Below are 14,011 nucleotides of genomic sequence, written 5' to 3' on the forward strand. Positions count from 1 at the left end.
TCACGTTAAGGAAGGGGGTATGAAATTGATGGCCCCCAAGGTGGCTTATGTGAGATGGAGAGGAGAGAGAAATGGTCACTGTCTTCCAATCTGCTTTTGCTATTCCAGGACTGGCTGGGATGACTAGGACTGAAAATGTCTGAAAAGTGAGTGTCAGGTCTTACCCAAGATTTAGAGGTTCTTTGTCTTTCTCACAGAAAGGAAGTTGAGGAGTAGGCAAGCAGTGAAGTAAAACAGATTTTATTTGGAGGATTTTTGAAGGTGGAAGGGGGAGAAAGAGAGAGAGACAGAGAGAGAGAGAGAGACAGAGAGAGAGAGACAGAGACAGAGAGAGAGAGTAACGCATTCAAAAGAACGCGGGCTTCCCCAAAGGCAGAGAGAGCCCCGACACACACCCCAGAATTAGATATGGAAGCATGAAAATACACCTTAGGAGGGGAGATGCAGGAGACACATGTGCTCCGGCACCACATATGCTCGGCCACGTGGGCACAAGCTCAGCAGCATAAGCGCGTGCTTCTCGTTCAAGAGGAGGGTTTTAGAGGGTTTTCCCAACCTACCCCATGTGGCGAGGTAAAACTCTGTTGCTAGGATTGTTTCCTAGGGGGCAGAGTTGAGAGGGGTAGAAGGTCTTTAAAAATCCTTTCCTGGCCTTTTGTTTCTGCTGGAGCTTCTCTTGGCGGGAGGTCCAAGCCTTCTGTTACTGGCAGGTGAAAGTCTTATCAGGACTTAGTTCCTGCGCTCACACGGCGGGCCCTGGTGGCCTTAAGGCGGTTTTATCACATCCTAGGTAGTCCTTTGTCACGGGACCTTCCCTGTCTACTGCCTCCATCAGTTATGTATGATTTTTCCCCCACCGTTCCCTGCCTAGGGCTCCCCCAACATGCACACATTAGTCAGTAGGTATTGGCGAGGAAGGACTGCTTTCTGGTCATCCTCTCATCCTCATTTGGTCTCTGTAAAGTAAGCTCTCTTGGTAGATATAACGGGGTGGCCCAGTTTTCAGCTGGCGTCCACTGTCTGGAGCCTTGGGCTGCTGCCAGGGTAACTCCCAAATACTTCTTAGTTATTATGACTTCCTAAAATTCAGTGCCAAGGGCCCTCTCTTGGTATGACTGTCTATTTCATATCTGCAAGTTGTTTTCTACCTTAAAAATTATAACTTAGATAACCTGGTCACAATAGTGTTATCATCTGTGATCTTTTTAGACAACACCATCGTGCTCAGTGGTTACCCTGGTTCTGCACTCAGGAATTACTCCTGGATGGCTCTGGGAACCATATGGGATGCCTGGGAATGGAACCTGGAATGGAACCTGGGTCGGCCGCCCTGTCTGCTGTGCTATCTCTCCGGCACCAATCAGTACAGCCTACTTATTGTTTGCTTTCTTTTATGCCACAGGTAAGCGAGATCATCTTTTGTGTGTCACTTCCTCTCTGATGTTTTGTTCCAACACAGTTACCTCCAGTTCCATTCAAGTTGCAGTGAAGCGAATGATTTTACCATTGGTATAATTACATGGTATTCCACTCTGTTACAGATGCCACAACTCTTTATCCATGTCCTTGTCATTGGAAATTTGAGCAGTAGTATATCTTGGTGACACTGAGAATAGCGGGAAGCAGAAATATAAAGAGTGAAAAATATTGTCTTGACGATGAAATGAATAAAATTATTCAGGGTCAGACCTGATAAATGGCCAAACTGATAACCAGCTTTAATATTCAGCACTAACAAAAACCCTGCTTATTTTTCTGGCTCTGCCACTCCAAAGTTAACAAAAAGATGAAACAATTATGCTTACTGATCCATTTGTTTTTTAATGTCTGCAAGATATACCTACTCACATTCCTGGTTACAAAGGTGAAAACAGCCCTTCGTCCTTGGAGATCCACTTTGGAATCCTCCAGTGGGAAGACTTCCTGCCTGTTCTCTCTTCCCTTCCCTTTCAGTTGTATGGGGTGTGACCATTTCCTGACCATTGTCGTTTTTTTTTTTTTTTTTGCTTTTTGGGTCACACCCAGCGATGCTCAGGGGTTACTCCTGGCTTTGCACTCAGGAATTACTCCTGGCGGTGCTTGGGGGACCATATGGGATGCCGGGGATCGAACCCGGGTCGGCCGCGTGCAAAGCAAACGCCCTACCCGCTGTGCTATCGCTCCGGCCCCACCATTGTCGTTTTGTGTCTGGCTTCTAGTCTTCTGTTGCAGGAAGCCTGTTTGCTCCAACACCACAGTGCTCACAGGTTATGAGGGGCTCTACAATCCGGGGCCACATGGAATGCCGGGGAATGGACCGGTCGGCCCTTTGCAAGGCAAGTGTCCCGCATGCTGTTCCACCCGGGTCCTCCAGCACCGGGTACTGCACTGAGCTCCTCAGTGGACACATCTTTGGAGTTAACGTTCTTGTACTTTGGGGACAGACGTCGAGAAGGGAACTCGCTTGGTGAGACAAGTAGCCTATTCTCAAATGTTTGAGGACTCTCCATACCGTCTTCCATGGAGCTTCTAGCTTTTTGTAAGGTGGTCCTAGGGCCCGCATGTAAGGCACGTGTACATAGTATGTACACGCGTACGAACACATCTGCCGCTGTGCGCACGTCCGTATCTCCGTATGCCGCGACTTCGTCTTTCTGCTCTGCTCCCGTCATTCCACTCTAAGCATGAACTCATTTCAGTTTCCTTCCCTGATTCATCACGTCGCCGGAACATGGCAAGCCGGACCCGCGCCCGGAGGCCAGCCCCAGGGCCCTTCGCGCCCCCAGCGGGCGGAACGGAAGTCCGCGGGCCAGCAGAGCGGGGAACACGAGCGCGCGGAACGGAAGTCCGCGCGGCGGGGCTGGGCGGGGCGCGGGGCGCGCACCGGAAGTGGCAGCGCAAGCCCCGCCCCGCGAGCCGCGTCCCCGCCGCCCGCCGCCCGCCGCCATGGAGCCCGGCGCGGCCGAGCTGTACGACCAGGCCCTGCTGGGCATCCTGCAGCACGTGGGCAACGTCCATGACTTCCTGCGCGTGCTCTTCGGCTTCCTCTACCGCAAGACGGACTTCTACCGCCTGCTGCGCCACCCCTCGGACCGCATGGGCTTCCCGCCGGGGGCCGCGCAGGCCCTGGTGCTGCAGGTGAGGCCGCCGCCCCCAGCCCCGGCACCCCCACCCCGGGCCCGGCCCCCAGGCCCCAGCCCCGACCCCATCCCTGGGACCCCGCCCCGGCACCCCCCCACCTCGGGCCCCGCCCCCCATCCCGGGCCCCGCCTCGGCTCCCCAGCTTAGCGTCCCGCCCCGCCCTGCCTCCTGGGACCCAAATTTCTCGGGGGCGTTGTTTCCCCGGGACGCGGGGTGAGGCAGGCGTCGGGGGCGGCGGCGACCCCAGTGCTTGCAGTGTGCCCCCAGGTCCGCCGCTTGGGCGGGCGCTGCGGCTGGTTGCTGGGTGTTGGGCGCCGCCCCCCAAGCCCCAGCAGACGTCTGTGTGCCCCTGGCCCGCAGGTAAAGCGGAGGAGGGCGCAGACGGGGCTGGGGGCAGTGGCCTGGCACGGGGACGGGGCTGTGCCAGCTGGGGTGCGGTGGGGCCGAAGGGCTCCAGCCTGGGCGCGAACCCGAGCCTGTGGCGAGCCCCAGGGCGTCAGGTGTCCCCGCTCCGGGAGTAGGCGGTGTCTTCCTCGGTGCCTGCACGGACCAAGACCTTAGGATTGAGTGACCCCCACATGTGGCCAGCTGGCCTGGCTCTAGTTTCAGGATTTGGGGCTGTTCTTGGCTCTGTCGGGGGTGAAGCTTCCGGAACAGTCCTGGGGTTGGATGTTTCCGTGGAGTAGGTGAGGTTGACTTTTATGGGTACTGCATCCAAACTCATTAGAGCTGGAACTAAGTTTCATTTTCCTGCTCTTTCTGTTGGTGATTCAACATTTCACTAGTGGGATAGGAACTTTTTTTAAAGGTAGGTTTTTTGTTATTGTTGTTTAGGTCACACCTGCGATGCTTAGGGGTTACTTACTCCTGGCTCTGCACTCAGGAATCACTCCTGACTGTGCTTGGGGGACCATCTGGGATGCCAGGGTCCCTGGTCACCTGTGTGCAAGGCCGTGCCCTACCCCGGTACTACCCCTCGGGGCCCAAGCAAGATAGCTATTGTTGAATCAAATTTATTCAGAATGACTTGAGGGGAGAGAAAGAGGAAATTCGTGAACGAAGACTTCTCCAGAGTGAAAAATCTGGTAGGAACATTTTAGGGTGATCATAGCTTACAGAAATGAGGAGGAAGGGGTGTTCAGTGTCTCCACGGCCTAGTTATTACGGAAGACTTGGACCATTCCACGGGGCACTTCCAGTCCTTGTACAGTGTGTTTCTTTTGTCTTAGATTTATCCTTAGAGATGAGCTGACAGAGGCAATTCCTTTATTTACCTGATAACAATGTATAAAACACCTGTGGTCTAGACGCTCTTAGGGTTAATACTTGGTGAAGCAGCTGGGCTTGTACCGGATGGCCTTGCCTGTGGCAAACCCTGGTTTCATTCCTGACACTGCATAACGTCCCCTGAGCATTACCACTAGTAACCCTGGAACACCACCAGGTGTGGCCCAGAAACTTAAAAACAAACACTCCCCCTCCCCCTGAAAAAAACCCACCCCAAATGGGGGTGGGTGTTGAGGAGACTTGGTACCTAGTTTACTACTACAGAGTTAAGCGGAGAGGAAAGTGTATGGTGGAGAAGGTGACACATGTCAGATTGATAATAGTGAAAAAGTTGAGCTGTCGCCTGCATTCAGGAGGAAAAGATGAGTTTTAAACCATTTTTTTTTCTTTCTTTTTTGGGTCACACCTGGCGATGCTCAGGGGTTACTCCCGGCTCTGCACTCAGGAATTACCCCTGGTGCTGCCCAGGGGACCATATGGGATGCTGGGAATCGAACCCTGGTCGGCCGCGTGCAAGGCAAACGCCCTTTGCTATTGCTCCAGCCCCAGGAAAAGATGAGTTTTAGACAAGTTGGATTTGAAACTGGTGACCCCAAGCCAAGGGGCTGTGGGGCTGGCTCAGTTTCTAGTGGATGGCTTAGAGAGACCTAGTTATTTTTCCCAAGTAGGAGCATTGCCTGAGGAACTTGAAACAGTTCCTGAGTTTCTTAGTTGGGTGGTGAAGGGTGGATTGGGGCCTGCTAGTTTGTCAGCAGGGCCCCATTCTGCAGGTGAATCCTGGACTGGTGAAAGTTTGGTTGTGGGGTGAGACATGTGTAGTCTCTGTCTGGTACTTAAGAGTTTCAGCCTTAAGATGTCACTTATGTTGCTCTGCCTTTATTTTTTTTCCAGAGCCTTAGGGTTTCTTGGATAAGCTTACCTTGAGCCATTAGTCTTCCTTATCTTTAATTGTTAATGCAGGTTTTCCTAGAGTCAGTCATTCTGATGCTTTCAAATGCCTAGAAAAGCATTTTAAGTTGTTCAGAATGGTGGTCTTTTATTCTGTCTGCCTGCTTAGTGCCATTATTTAATGCCTTCTAGCCTTTCGGAAACTGATTCCTACCCACATTAAGTTACTAATTTATTATTTTTGCTTTTGGGCCCTGTCCTGTTGTGCTCAGGGCTCACTCCTGGTGGGGTTCAGGGGACCATATGGGATGCCAGGGATTGGATGCAGGTTGGCCCTGTGCAAGGTAAGCATCTTACCTGCTACGCTATATCTCCTTGGCCCCTGTCTTCTTTTTCTTTTTCTTTTCTTTTCTTTTTTTTTTTTGCTTTTGCTTTTTGGGTCACACCTGGCAATGCACAGGGGTTACTCCTGGCTCTGCACTCAGGAAAGAAATTACCCCTGGCGGTGCTCAGGGGACCTTATAGGATGCCTGGGAATAGAACCCAGGTTGGCCGCGTGCAAGGCAAACACCCTACCTGTTGTGCTATTGCTCCAGCCCCCTAAAAAAGTTATTACTACTTTTTTTTTTTGGTTTGATGATACTTATTTTTGGCTCTGCACTCAGTAATTATGCCTGAGGATGCTTGGGGGACCATATGGAATACCAGGGGTTGAACCAGGGCAATTGCCCTACTCACTGTGCTGTAGCTCTGGCCTCTCTGTTTTGTTTTAGAGTAAAACAAAACTGAGCAGATGCTGTTCTTATACAGTAGTTGGGTTGCTCCTCACCTCTGCCCTTCTCCCCGCTGCTTCCCTGCCTGTCAGCATCCCCTGCCAGACTGGTATATGTTACAACTTGTGAACTAGCGTGGACATGTTATGGTTCCCCAGGTCTTTCGTTTAACTTACAGTCCACTCTTAGTGGCGCTCACTTATGGGGCTGGACATATGTCTAATGCTGCTTATCTATGTTTCTGTTCCTGGACCATACCCGGCAGTGCTCCAAGGGTGCCTGCGCTCCACCCATTGAGTTCTCGAGCCCAGTGTCTTCAGAGAGCTCAGTGCCAGGACGAGTTGTTTGGAGTGGCAGAGAGGCATAGGGCAGGTTGGGAGCTGGAACAGACCAGTTAGTTATGCGTCCCGGAGGCTGAAAGGTTGGAGGCCTCTGTGAATATCATAAGCCTTGGCCATTACGTTTTCACATTTGTTGATTTTGGAACCTCCTAATAAAAGTTGTTCCTATAGTAGCCTTTGATGAAATAGGAATTTATTATTATTTCCCTTTTGCCAAAGAGAACATATTTTCTGCTTTCTGTTGTGTTCATTTGTTTTTGCTTTTTGGGTCACACCTGGCGATGCACAGGGGTTACTCCTGTCTCTGCTCTCAGGAATTACTCCTGGTTCAGGGGACCACATGGGATTCTGGGAATCAAACCCAGGTCGGCTGCGTGCAAGGCAAACGCCCTCCCTGCTGTGCTGTTGCTCCAGCCCTGTTTTTTGTTTTGTGCCACACCTGGGCCTCAGGTTTTTTGCTTCACGAGAGCCATACTGGGCAGCAGTAGGAGTGACCCTTGCCTGTGCCCAGGGGATCATATGTGATGCTGGGGAGTCAAACTATGAGACAGGAGGCAGGGCAAGAGCGTGACCCTTTGGATCTGCTCTCCTGTCCTAGTTTTGCTGCATTTCTGCAGAATTGTGATGCATTGAATTAATTGCTGGATTTATGTTCCGTCTCAGGTGTTCAAAAACTTTGACCACATGGCCCGTCAGGATGACGAGAAGAGAAGGAAGGAGCTGGAGGGGAAAATGAGGCGAAAGGAAGAGCAGGAGGCGGCGCCTGTGGCTGCGGGCTCAGCTGATCTGGAGCCCACCCCAGCCCCAGTTCAGGAGGTGGAGATTGACTCCACCACAGACTCTGGTGGGGCCCCGGAACTCTCTGCCTCCAGGCAGGAGGCAGCCCAGCCCTCGGGGGAGGAAGAACCGCCAGGCGCTGGGGCAGGTGCCGCTGAAGCCCCAAAGGAACCACCTGCCCTTCCCAAGTAAGAATTTCTGCTTTGCCCCCACTTCTTTCCTAACTGCTGGTAGTTGGGAGTATCTGAGGGTTTCTCCTGCTGCAGCCCCGGGTGTAGACTGCCCTTCCTGTTCTAGAATGCCTGCACACACTGCCGCTCTTCATGCCTGCTAGAACCAGTCGTGAAGCATTGGCGTGAGCACGTGTGTGTGTGTGTGTGTGCGCGCGCGTGCGCGTGTGCGTGCCCGTCTTAGCCTCGCGTCTGCAGGGCAGTGTTGTGTGTTGGGGGATGGTGGCCATGAGCAAGAACCCATTGTCAGCAACGTGCCCTGCAGGGAGCTTCGGGAAAGTTCTGCAGGCTAAGGGTAGTGTCAGGTCTCCCGGGCACCCACACCTCACCCCTCCCAAGTCAGTCACATTCTGGACTCACTTCCCTTCCCTTCCCCACCGCCTCATTTCTCCCTCAGGTGTCTTTGGACATGCCATGTGTTCAGGTTCTCCCTGTAAGCAGCGTCACCTTCCTCTGTGAGCTGGAGGATGAGGCCATCCCACAGCACCTCCTTCCTGTGGTACTGACCGGTCCCCTGCAGTGGTCCCTGCAGTGGTGCGTGACAGGGCTCAGATCAAGCGCTGCTGGAGAGCCTCACTCCGGCCTTAGGGGTTCTGTGCCGTTCTGTGCCGTTTTAGGACTAGCAGACAGCCCTTCCGGCTACTGGCGGGGACTGAGTGTGGAGATGCTTCCCTCTCTGCCAGTCATCGCCTTGCCCTTCTCTCAGCTTCCTTCTTCTTGCCCTCTGGCTTGGGGAGCCTGAACGTCTCAGTCGATGCTACCCAGAGAAGCCTGGGGTAACGTGGGCTCCAGTAGCAGGTTGGAAGGCGCAGGGTGGCAGCTCCGGGAATGCCGCTGGGTGGGTGGGTGATGGGGATGGAATGGGAAGGGAAGTGGGTCTGGAATGCGACTGACGGGGCAGGGGGAGGCCAAGACCTGACGCTGCCCTTGGCCTGGAGAATGTTCACATGCTCCTGCAGTGCAGATGGGCTGGAGAATGTCCCCAGGACCCAGCAGTGCAGCTCGGCTGGCAGTGGGTTCTTGCAGCTGGGGTTTGTCTGGACCCTCATTCCTGAGAATTATTTTCACTCTCTACAGAATTCCACACCTACACTCTTTTCTTTTTTCTATTTGTATTACACCCAGTGATACTTGGGTTACACCTGGCTCTGCATTCAGGAATTTCCCCTGGCAGTGTTCAGGGGACCATATGGGATGCCAGGGATCGAACCTGGGTCAGCTGCATGCAAAGCAAGCGCCCTACCCACTGTACTATCCCTCTGACCCAAATCATTTGTTTTTATAAGCAGATGATGATCAGGGGCACCAGGGTCAGCCCAGAGGTGCCCCAAAGCCGCCAAGCTGCACTTTTCTGCACCTGGCAATGCCAGGAATTAGCTGCCCCTCACCAGTTTGTTCAGCATTTTACTTCTATTTTATTTCTGGTTTTGGGCACTCTACCTGGCAGGTCTGGGCTACTCACTGCTGGGGAAAGGGCAGGGCCTGTCCTACCCACTTGCTTCTGGCTTTCCTCTGGGGCCATGCAGTACAGGAGGTGGACCCTAGGCCTCTCGCACATGCCATCAGTCTGTTGACTATCTCTCGGCAGTCTTTACCTTGAGGGACTACTCCACATCTGATTATGCTCAGGGCTTACTCCTGGCTCTGTGCACAGTTATCACTCCTGGCGGTACTCGGTGGAAACCATATGGGATGCCGGGGATTGAACCGGGGTCAGCTGCATGCATCCCACCAAGCTCTCTCTCTGGCCCCACTTTCTCAGTTTCCAGTGGCAGAGTTCTGGAGGTGTGATGAGTTTAATGCATGGAGTGGTTCATACATTTATAAGCTGTTTGAGTCTGTCATGAGCTCATCACTGCCTGGGCTCCACCCTGCTCTTATGTGTTCCCCGTTGGGGAGAGACTCCTGGTGATTTGGCCAAACTCTTCTCTGCATGTTGGTCTGTGGGTGCTTTGCGCATGTGATTCAAATCCGTCATCAGTTGGTTTTAAGAATGGGAGGTCGTGGTGGGTGATCTGTATGGTTTGACTCATCAATTCAAAGCTCTTTCCCTAACTGAGTCCTCTCCGAGCCCGCAGATGGGGGTTTGCCCAGTCTCTGACAGCTCCATCACAGTTTTCCCTGCACATTTTTATTTTCATTTATTTATTTTTTAATTCTTTTATTTTATGTTTTTTAATTGAGACACCGTGAGAACAGTTACAGGGCTTTCAGGATCAAGTCTCTGTCATACAATGAGTCATACCCATCCTTCACCAGTGCACATGATCCACCACCAAGAACCCCAGACACCCTCCCTCCCTCTCCCCCTCTGCCTGTGTGGCAGATGATTTTCAATTAACTCTCTCATTGATTTGATAACATTCAATTTTTGACCGAAAACTCACTATCATTATTTGGAGTTTTCCCCCAACAGTCAGACCTGTCGGAATGGCATCATTAGATCGTATGTTTTCTATTGTTGATAGCAATGAGCATATGATGTTGCACAGTCGTGAAATTGGCCGCCCAGTTTTGGGATTCTGGTATTAAGACCAGAGATATTTCTGCTGGCAGCCGCTGCATTCCGAGATTGGTTTGTGTGGCTCTGGGATCATGGCTGTTCAGGAGCAGGGGAGCTGTTCGTGGGAGGCTGCTGGGGTCTCATTAGGGCAGGAAGCAGGACCGGTTCTGCCCCCCACCCCATTGCGAGATTCTCCATGTGTCCCATCATTGCAAGCTCCTACCTCTCTGTCCAACTGGCACTAAACGGTGGTGGTTGCCATGCTGCCGAGAGGGGAAAAGGATGAGGACAAAAACCCTTTCCCTCCCAGGGCTGCACAGGACTGTAGTTTAGTTCAAAGTCCACGAGTGGAGCTGCCAGCAGCATCTGGGTTTCTGTGCCTCTGGCATAATGGCCGCTCAGGGGTGGCGGAGCCATTCCTGAGTGTTTTCTTTGGATATCAGTAAAGGCCCTACTTCCTGCCCTAATGAGACAGCAGCAAGAACCCAGGCCGCGCAGTTTGGAGAGATGTCCCAGTCCCACAAATCGGAGCTGTGTTAGTAGAAGCTCAGTGTCACCGGGGCTCCATCTGGAGAAGGCGGGGACTCTGCACCTTCTCCGTCCAGCGCCCCGGTGTTGTTTGCCCGGTCTGAGGTCTGGAGCATTTTCCGGCTTGCAGTGCTGAAGACCTGGGTTCTTGCTGCTGACTGTTGCGGCAAAATGGTGCTGAGGGCGGGTTGAGGATGTGACTTCTGGCAGCAGGGGTGGGCTGGAGACTGGGCGGGCACCGCCCCATTCCAGTGCCCCCACACATTTTGGAGAGATGTCCCAGTCCCACATACTGGAGAAGCTCAGTGTCCCTGGGGTCCATCGGGAGGAGGCGTGCTGGCTGTACCTTCTCTGTCTTGCGCCCCGGTGTTGTAGGCCAGTTCTGGGATCTGGAGCATTCTCCGTTCCCTGCACATTTTTTTTTTTTTTAATTCTTTTATTAAGTCACCATGTGGAAAGTTACAAAGCGTTCAGGTTAAAGTCTCAGTTATACAATGCTCAAGCACCCATCCCTTCACCAGTTCCCTGCACATTTTTTAACTGGCTCCACTGACCCCACGATTTTAATCACGTTTCCACCAGTGGATATCTTACTCTATTTCTGTTGTTGGTTTTGTTTGTTTGGTTGTACTCTGACTTATATACATATCTTTTCTCCAGGAATGTTTATTGAGGCACTGATCTACAAAGTTGTTCATGATAGAGTTGTTTCAGGCATACACGATTTCAATCCCAGTCCCATCACCAATGTCCCCAGGGTCCCTCCCACCCTCTAGTCTGCCCTTTGGCAGCATATAATAAATTTATTTTATATTATTTGGTCCAGTAAAACTTAAAGGAATGGCAAATTATTAGAAGATAAATCAGTAGAAACCAGTTTTTTATGGTGATGATGATGAATTGTGCTATATTTTAACCTTTATTAATCTAGTAAGGACAACCATATGACCATTAGTGAGTACCATTCTCAGTGCCACATGATGGTAAGTTTCTCCTGTACCTTTTTTTCTTTTGGGGGGGGTTTCATATCCAGTGATGCTCAGTGTGGTTACTTCTGGCTCTGCACTCAGGAATCACTCCTGGTGGTGCTCGGGGACCCTATGGGATGCTGCGAATTGAACCCGGGTCAGCTGTGTGCAACGCAAACGCCCTCCTTGCTGTGCTATCACTCCAGCCCCTCTCCTGTATTTTATTTTATTTTTTATTTATTTTTAAAATTTTTACTTATTTACTTATTTTTTAACTGAGTCACCGTGAGAGCAGTTACAGGGCTTTTAGGATCAAATCTCAGTTATACTATAATCAAACACCCATTCCTTCACCAGTGCATATGTTCCACCACCAAGAACCCCAGCATAACCCCCTCCCACTGCTCCTCTGCCAGTGTGGCAGATGATTTTCACTGTACTCTCTCCTTATTTTCATTACATTCAATTTTTGACAGAAAACTCACTCTCATTATTTGGAGTTTTTCCCCCAACAGTCAGACCTGTCGGAATGAACATCTGTTGTCGATAGCAAAGAGCATGATGTTGCATGGCCATGAAAGCGGCCGCCCAGTTTTGTGATTCTGGTATTCAGTTCAGAGGTGTTTCTGCCAGCAGCCGCTGCATTCCGAGATTGGTTTGTGTGCCTCTGGGATCATGGCTGTTCAGGAGCGAAGGAGCTGTTCGTGGGCGGCTACTTGGGGTCTCATTTGGGCAAGAGACAGGGTCAGTTCTGCCCCCCTCCATCGCGAGATCCTCATGCGTCTCATCGCCATCGCTACAAGCTCCTACCTCTCTGTCCAATTGGTTCTGAACGGTGGTGGTCACCATGCTGCTGCAAAGGGGAAGAGGCCGAGGGACAGAAACCCTTCCCCTCCCGGGGCTGCATGGGGTCGCAGTTTAGTTCACAGTCCAGGAGTATGCGTTCTGAGATTGGTTTCTGTGCCTCTGGGATCATGGACGCTCAGGGGTGGCGGAGCTGTTCCTGAGTCTTTTTTGTATATCAGGAAAGGTCGCGCAGCCGAGTGGTTTGGAGAAATAACCCAGTTGCACATACCAGAGCCGTGTAGTAGAAGCTCAGTGTCTCCAGGCCTCTATCTGGAGACAATGGGGACTCTGCACCTTCTCCGTCTGGCACCCCGGTGTTGGTGGCCTGGTCTGAGGTCTGGAGCATTCCCCGGCTTGCGGTGCCTGCCAGCCTGGATTCTTCACTGCTGGCTGCTGTGACAAGGTAGCACCGAGGGCGGGTTGAGGGCGTGACTTCCGGCAGCAGGGGCAGGCTGGAGACTGGGCTGGCACCGCCCCGTTCCAGTGCCCCTCCGCAGTTTGGAGATGTCCCAGTCCCACATACCGGAGCCGTGTTAGTAGAAGCTCAGTGTTGCCGGGGCTCCATTTGAAGAAGGCAGGTTGGTTGCACCTTCTCCATCTGCTGTTCATTTATTTTTCCACCTTCTGTTGTTTCCTGGCAGTTTCCTCCTTATCTTGGGACGCCTTGATCTTTTGCTCAGTTTCTGTTATTCTGCTGTTCAGAGCTTCTATTAACTTTTCCATTCACTTTTTAATATCAACCTGCCACATATTTTATTTTTGTCATTTCTGCCTGTAATAGAGTCTTCATTTTGACCCTCCTACTTCCCTGTGCCCTGCTGACTCCCTGTGCTATCATTTCTTTGAACTCATTGAACATCGTCACCGTACTGTCACTGACGACACTCTCCGAGGATATCTGGTGTTGGTTATGTCTTCCGTGATACTGTTTTTTTCTCATTGAGCTTGGTGGGCTTCTACATGTTTTCCCCATTGGTTTTTCTGGTGTTCTTGCTGTGCTGGGGGTGTAGTCACCTCCCCTGGAAGATGTTGAGGGATTAAGCCAGAGGTTGCTCTCTGTTTTCTCCTCCCATCCTTACAGAATGACAGTAACTGTGAACAATGAGTAATTTCATTGAGGGGAGGGAGCTGTTGCAACACCAAACCCTCCTGGAGCTTGATGTGGGCCCTGAGATGGAGCAGGTCAGCGGAGAAGCTGCTGGGACCAGGAGGACTGGGCTCTGCCTTGGATTTGAGGTTGGACCCATGGTGTCAGCCGGAGGTGAGCCTCACCTGGGCTGCTGGAGCAGCAAGCAGAAGGTCTCACTGATTGCTTTTTTATTCAATTTTTTGCTGTACAGGACCACACTGAGGTGTTAGGTCTGGGTACTAGGTGGTTCTTGAAGGCCAGGGCCAAGCCCAGTGGTGCTCAGGCCACCAGGACCCTGCTTCATGGAGGCACCGAGGGAGGGGCTTGTCTTGAGGAAACCAACTTGATGGCTTTCGTGCTAGGCAGTGTTTTGCCTGTTGGGCCTGTCGCCAGCCCCTGCACATATTTTAAAATATGCAAAGAAAAAGCCTGGAAGGAAATAAATTAATAGTGGTTATCACAGAGTGTTAGAATTATGAGTAATTTTCATCCTTTCCCTTATTGTGTTTTCTAATTTTCTTCAATGAGTAAACATTCTCCTGTTATAAATAAAATCTTTTTATTTGTTGTTTGTTTTGGGCCACACTGGTTGTGTTCAGGGCTTATTCCTGGCACTGCTTA

The 14,011-nt window shown here is 51.6% G+C and overlaps 1 protein-coding gene across 1 annotated transcript in view; it reads left to right on the forward strand.

Annotated features, from left to right (window-relative positions):
• The first annotated feature begins 2,871 nt into the window (after positions 1-2,871).
• The window catches only part of NUDCD3 (NudC domain containing 3), a 65,107-nt gene continuing 53,967 nt past the window's right edge, over positions 2,872-14,011 (forward strand). The window contains exons 1-2 of the mRNA XM_055133964.1: positions 2,872-3,117; positions 7,073-7,374. Coding sequence (XP_054989939.1) covers positions 2,926-3,117; positions 7,073-7,374 — 494 coding nt within the window. The 5' untranslated portion in view covers positions 2,872-2,925. The remainder of the gene's footprint in view (positions 3,118-7,072; positions 7,375-14,011) is intronic.

The sequence above is a fragment of the Sorex araneus genome, chromosome 3 (genome assembly GCF_027595985.1).
Source record: "Sorex araneus isolate mSorAra2 chromosome 3, mSorAra2.pri, whole genome shotgun sequence".
Taxonomy (NCBI): domain Eukaryota; kingdom Metazoa; phylum Chordata; class Mammalia; order Eulipotyphla; family Soricidae; genus Sorex; species Sorex araneus.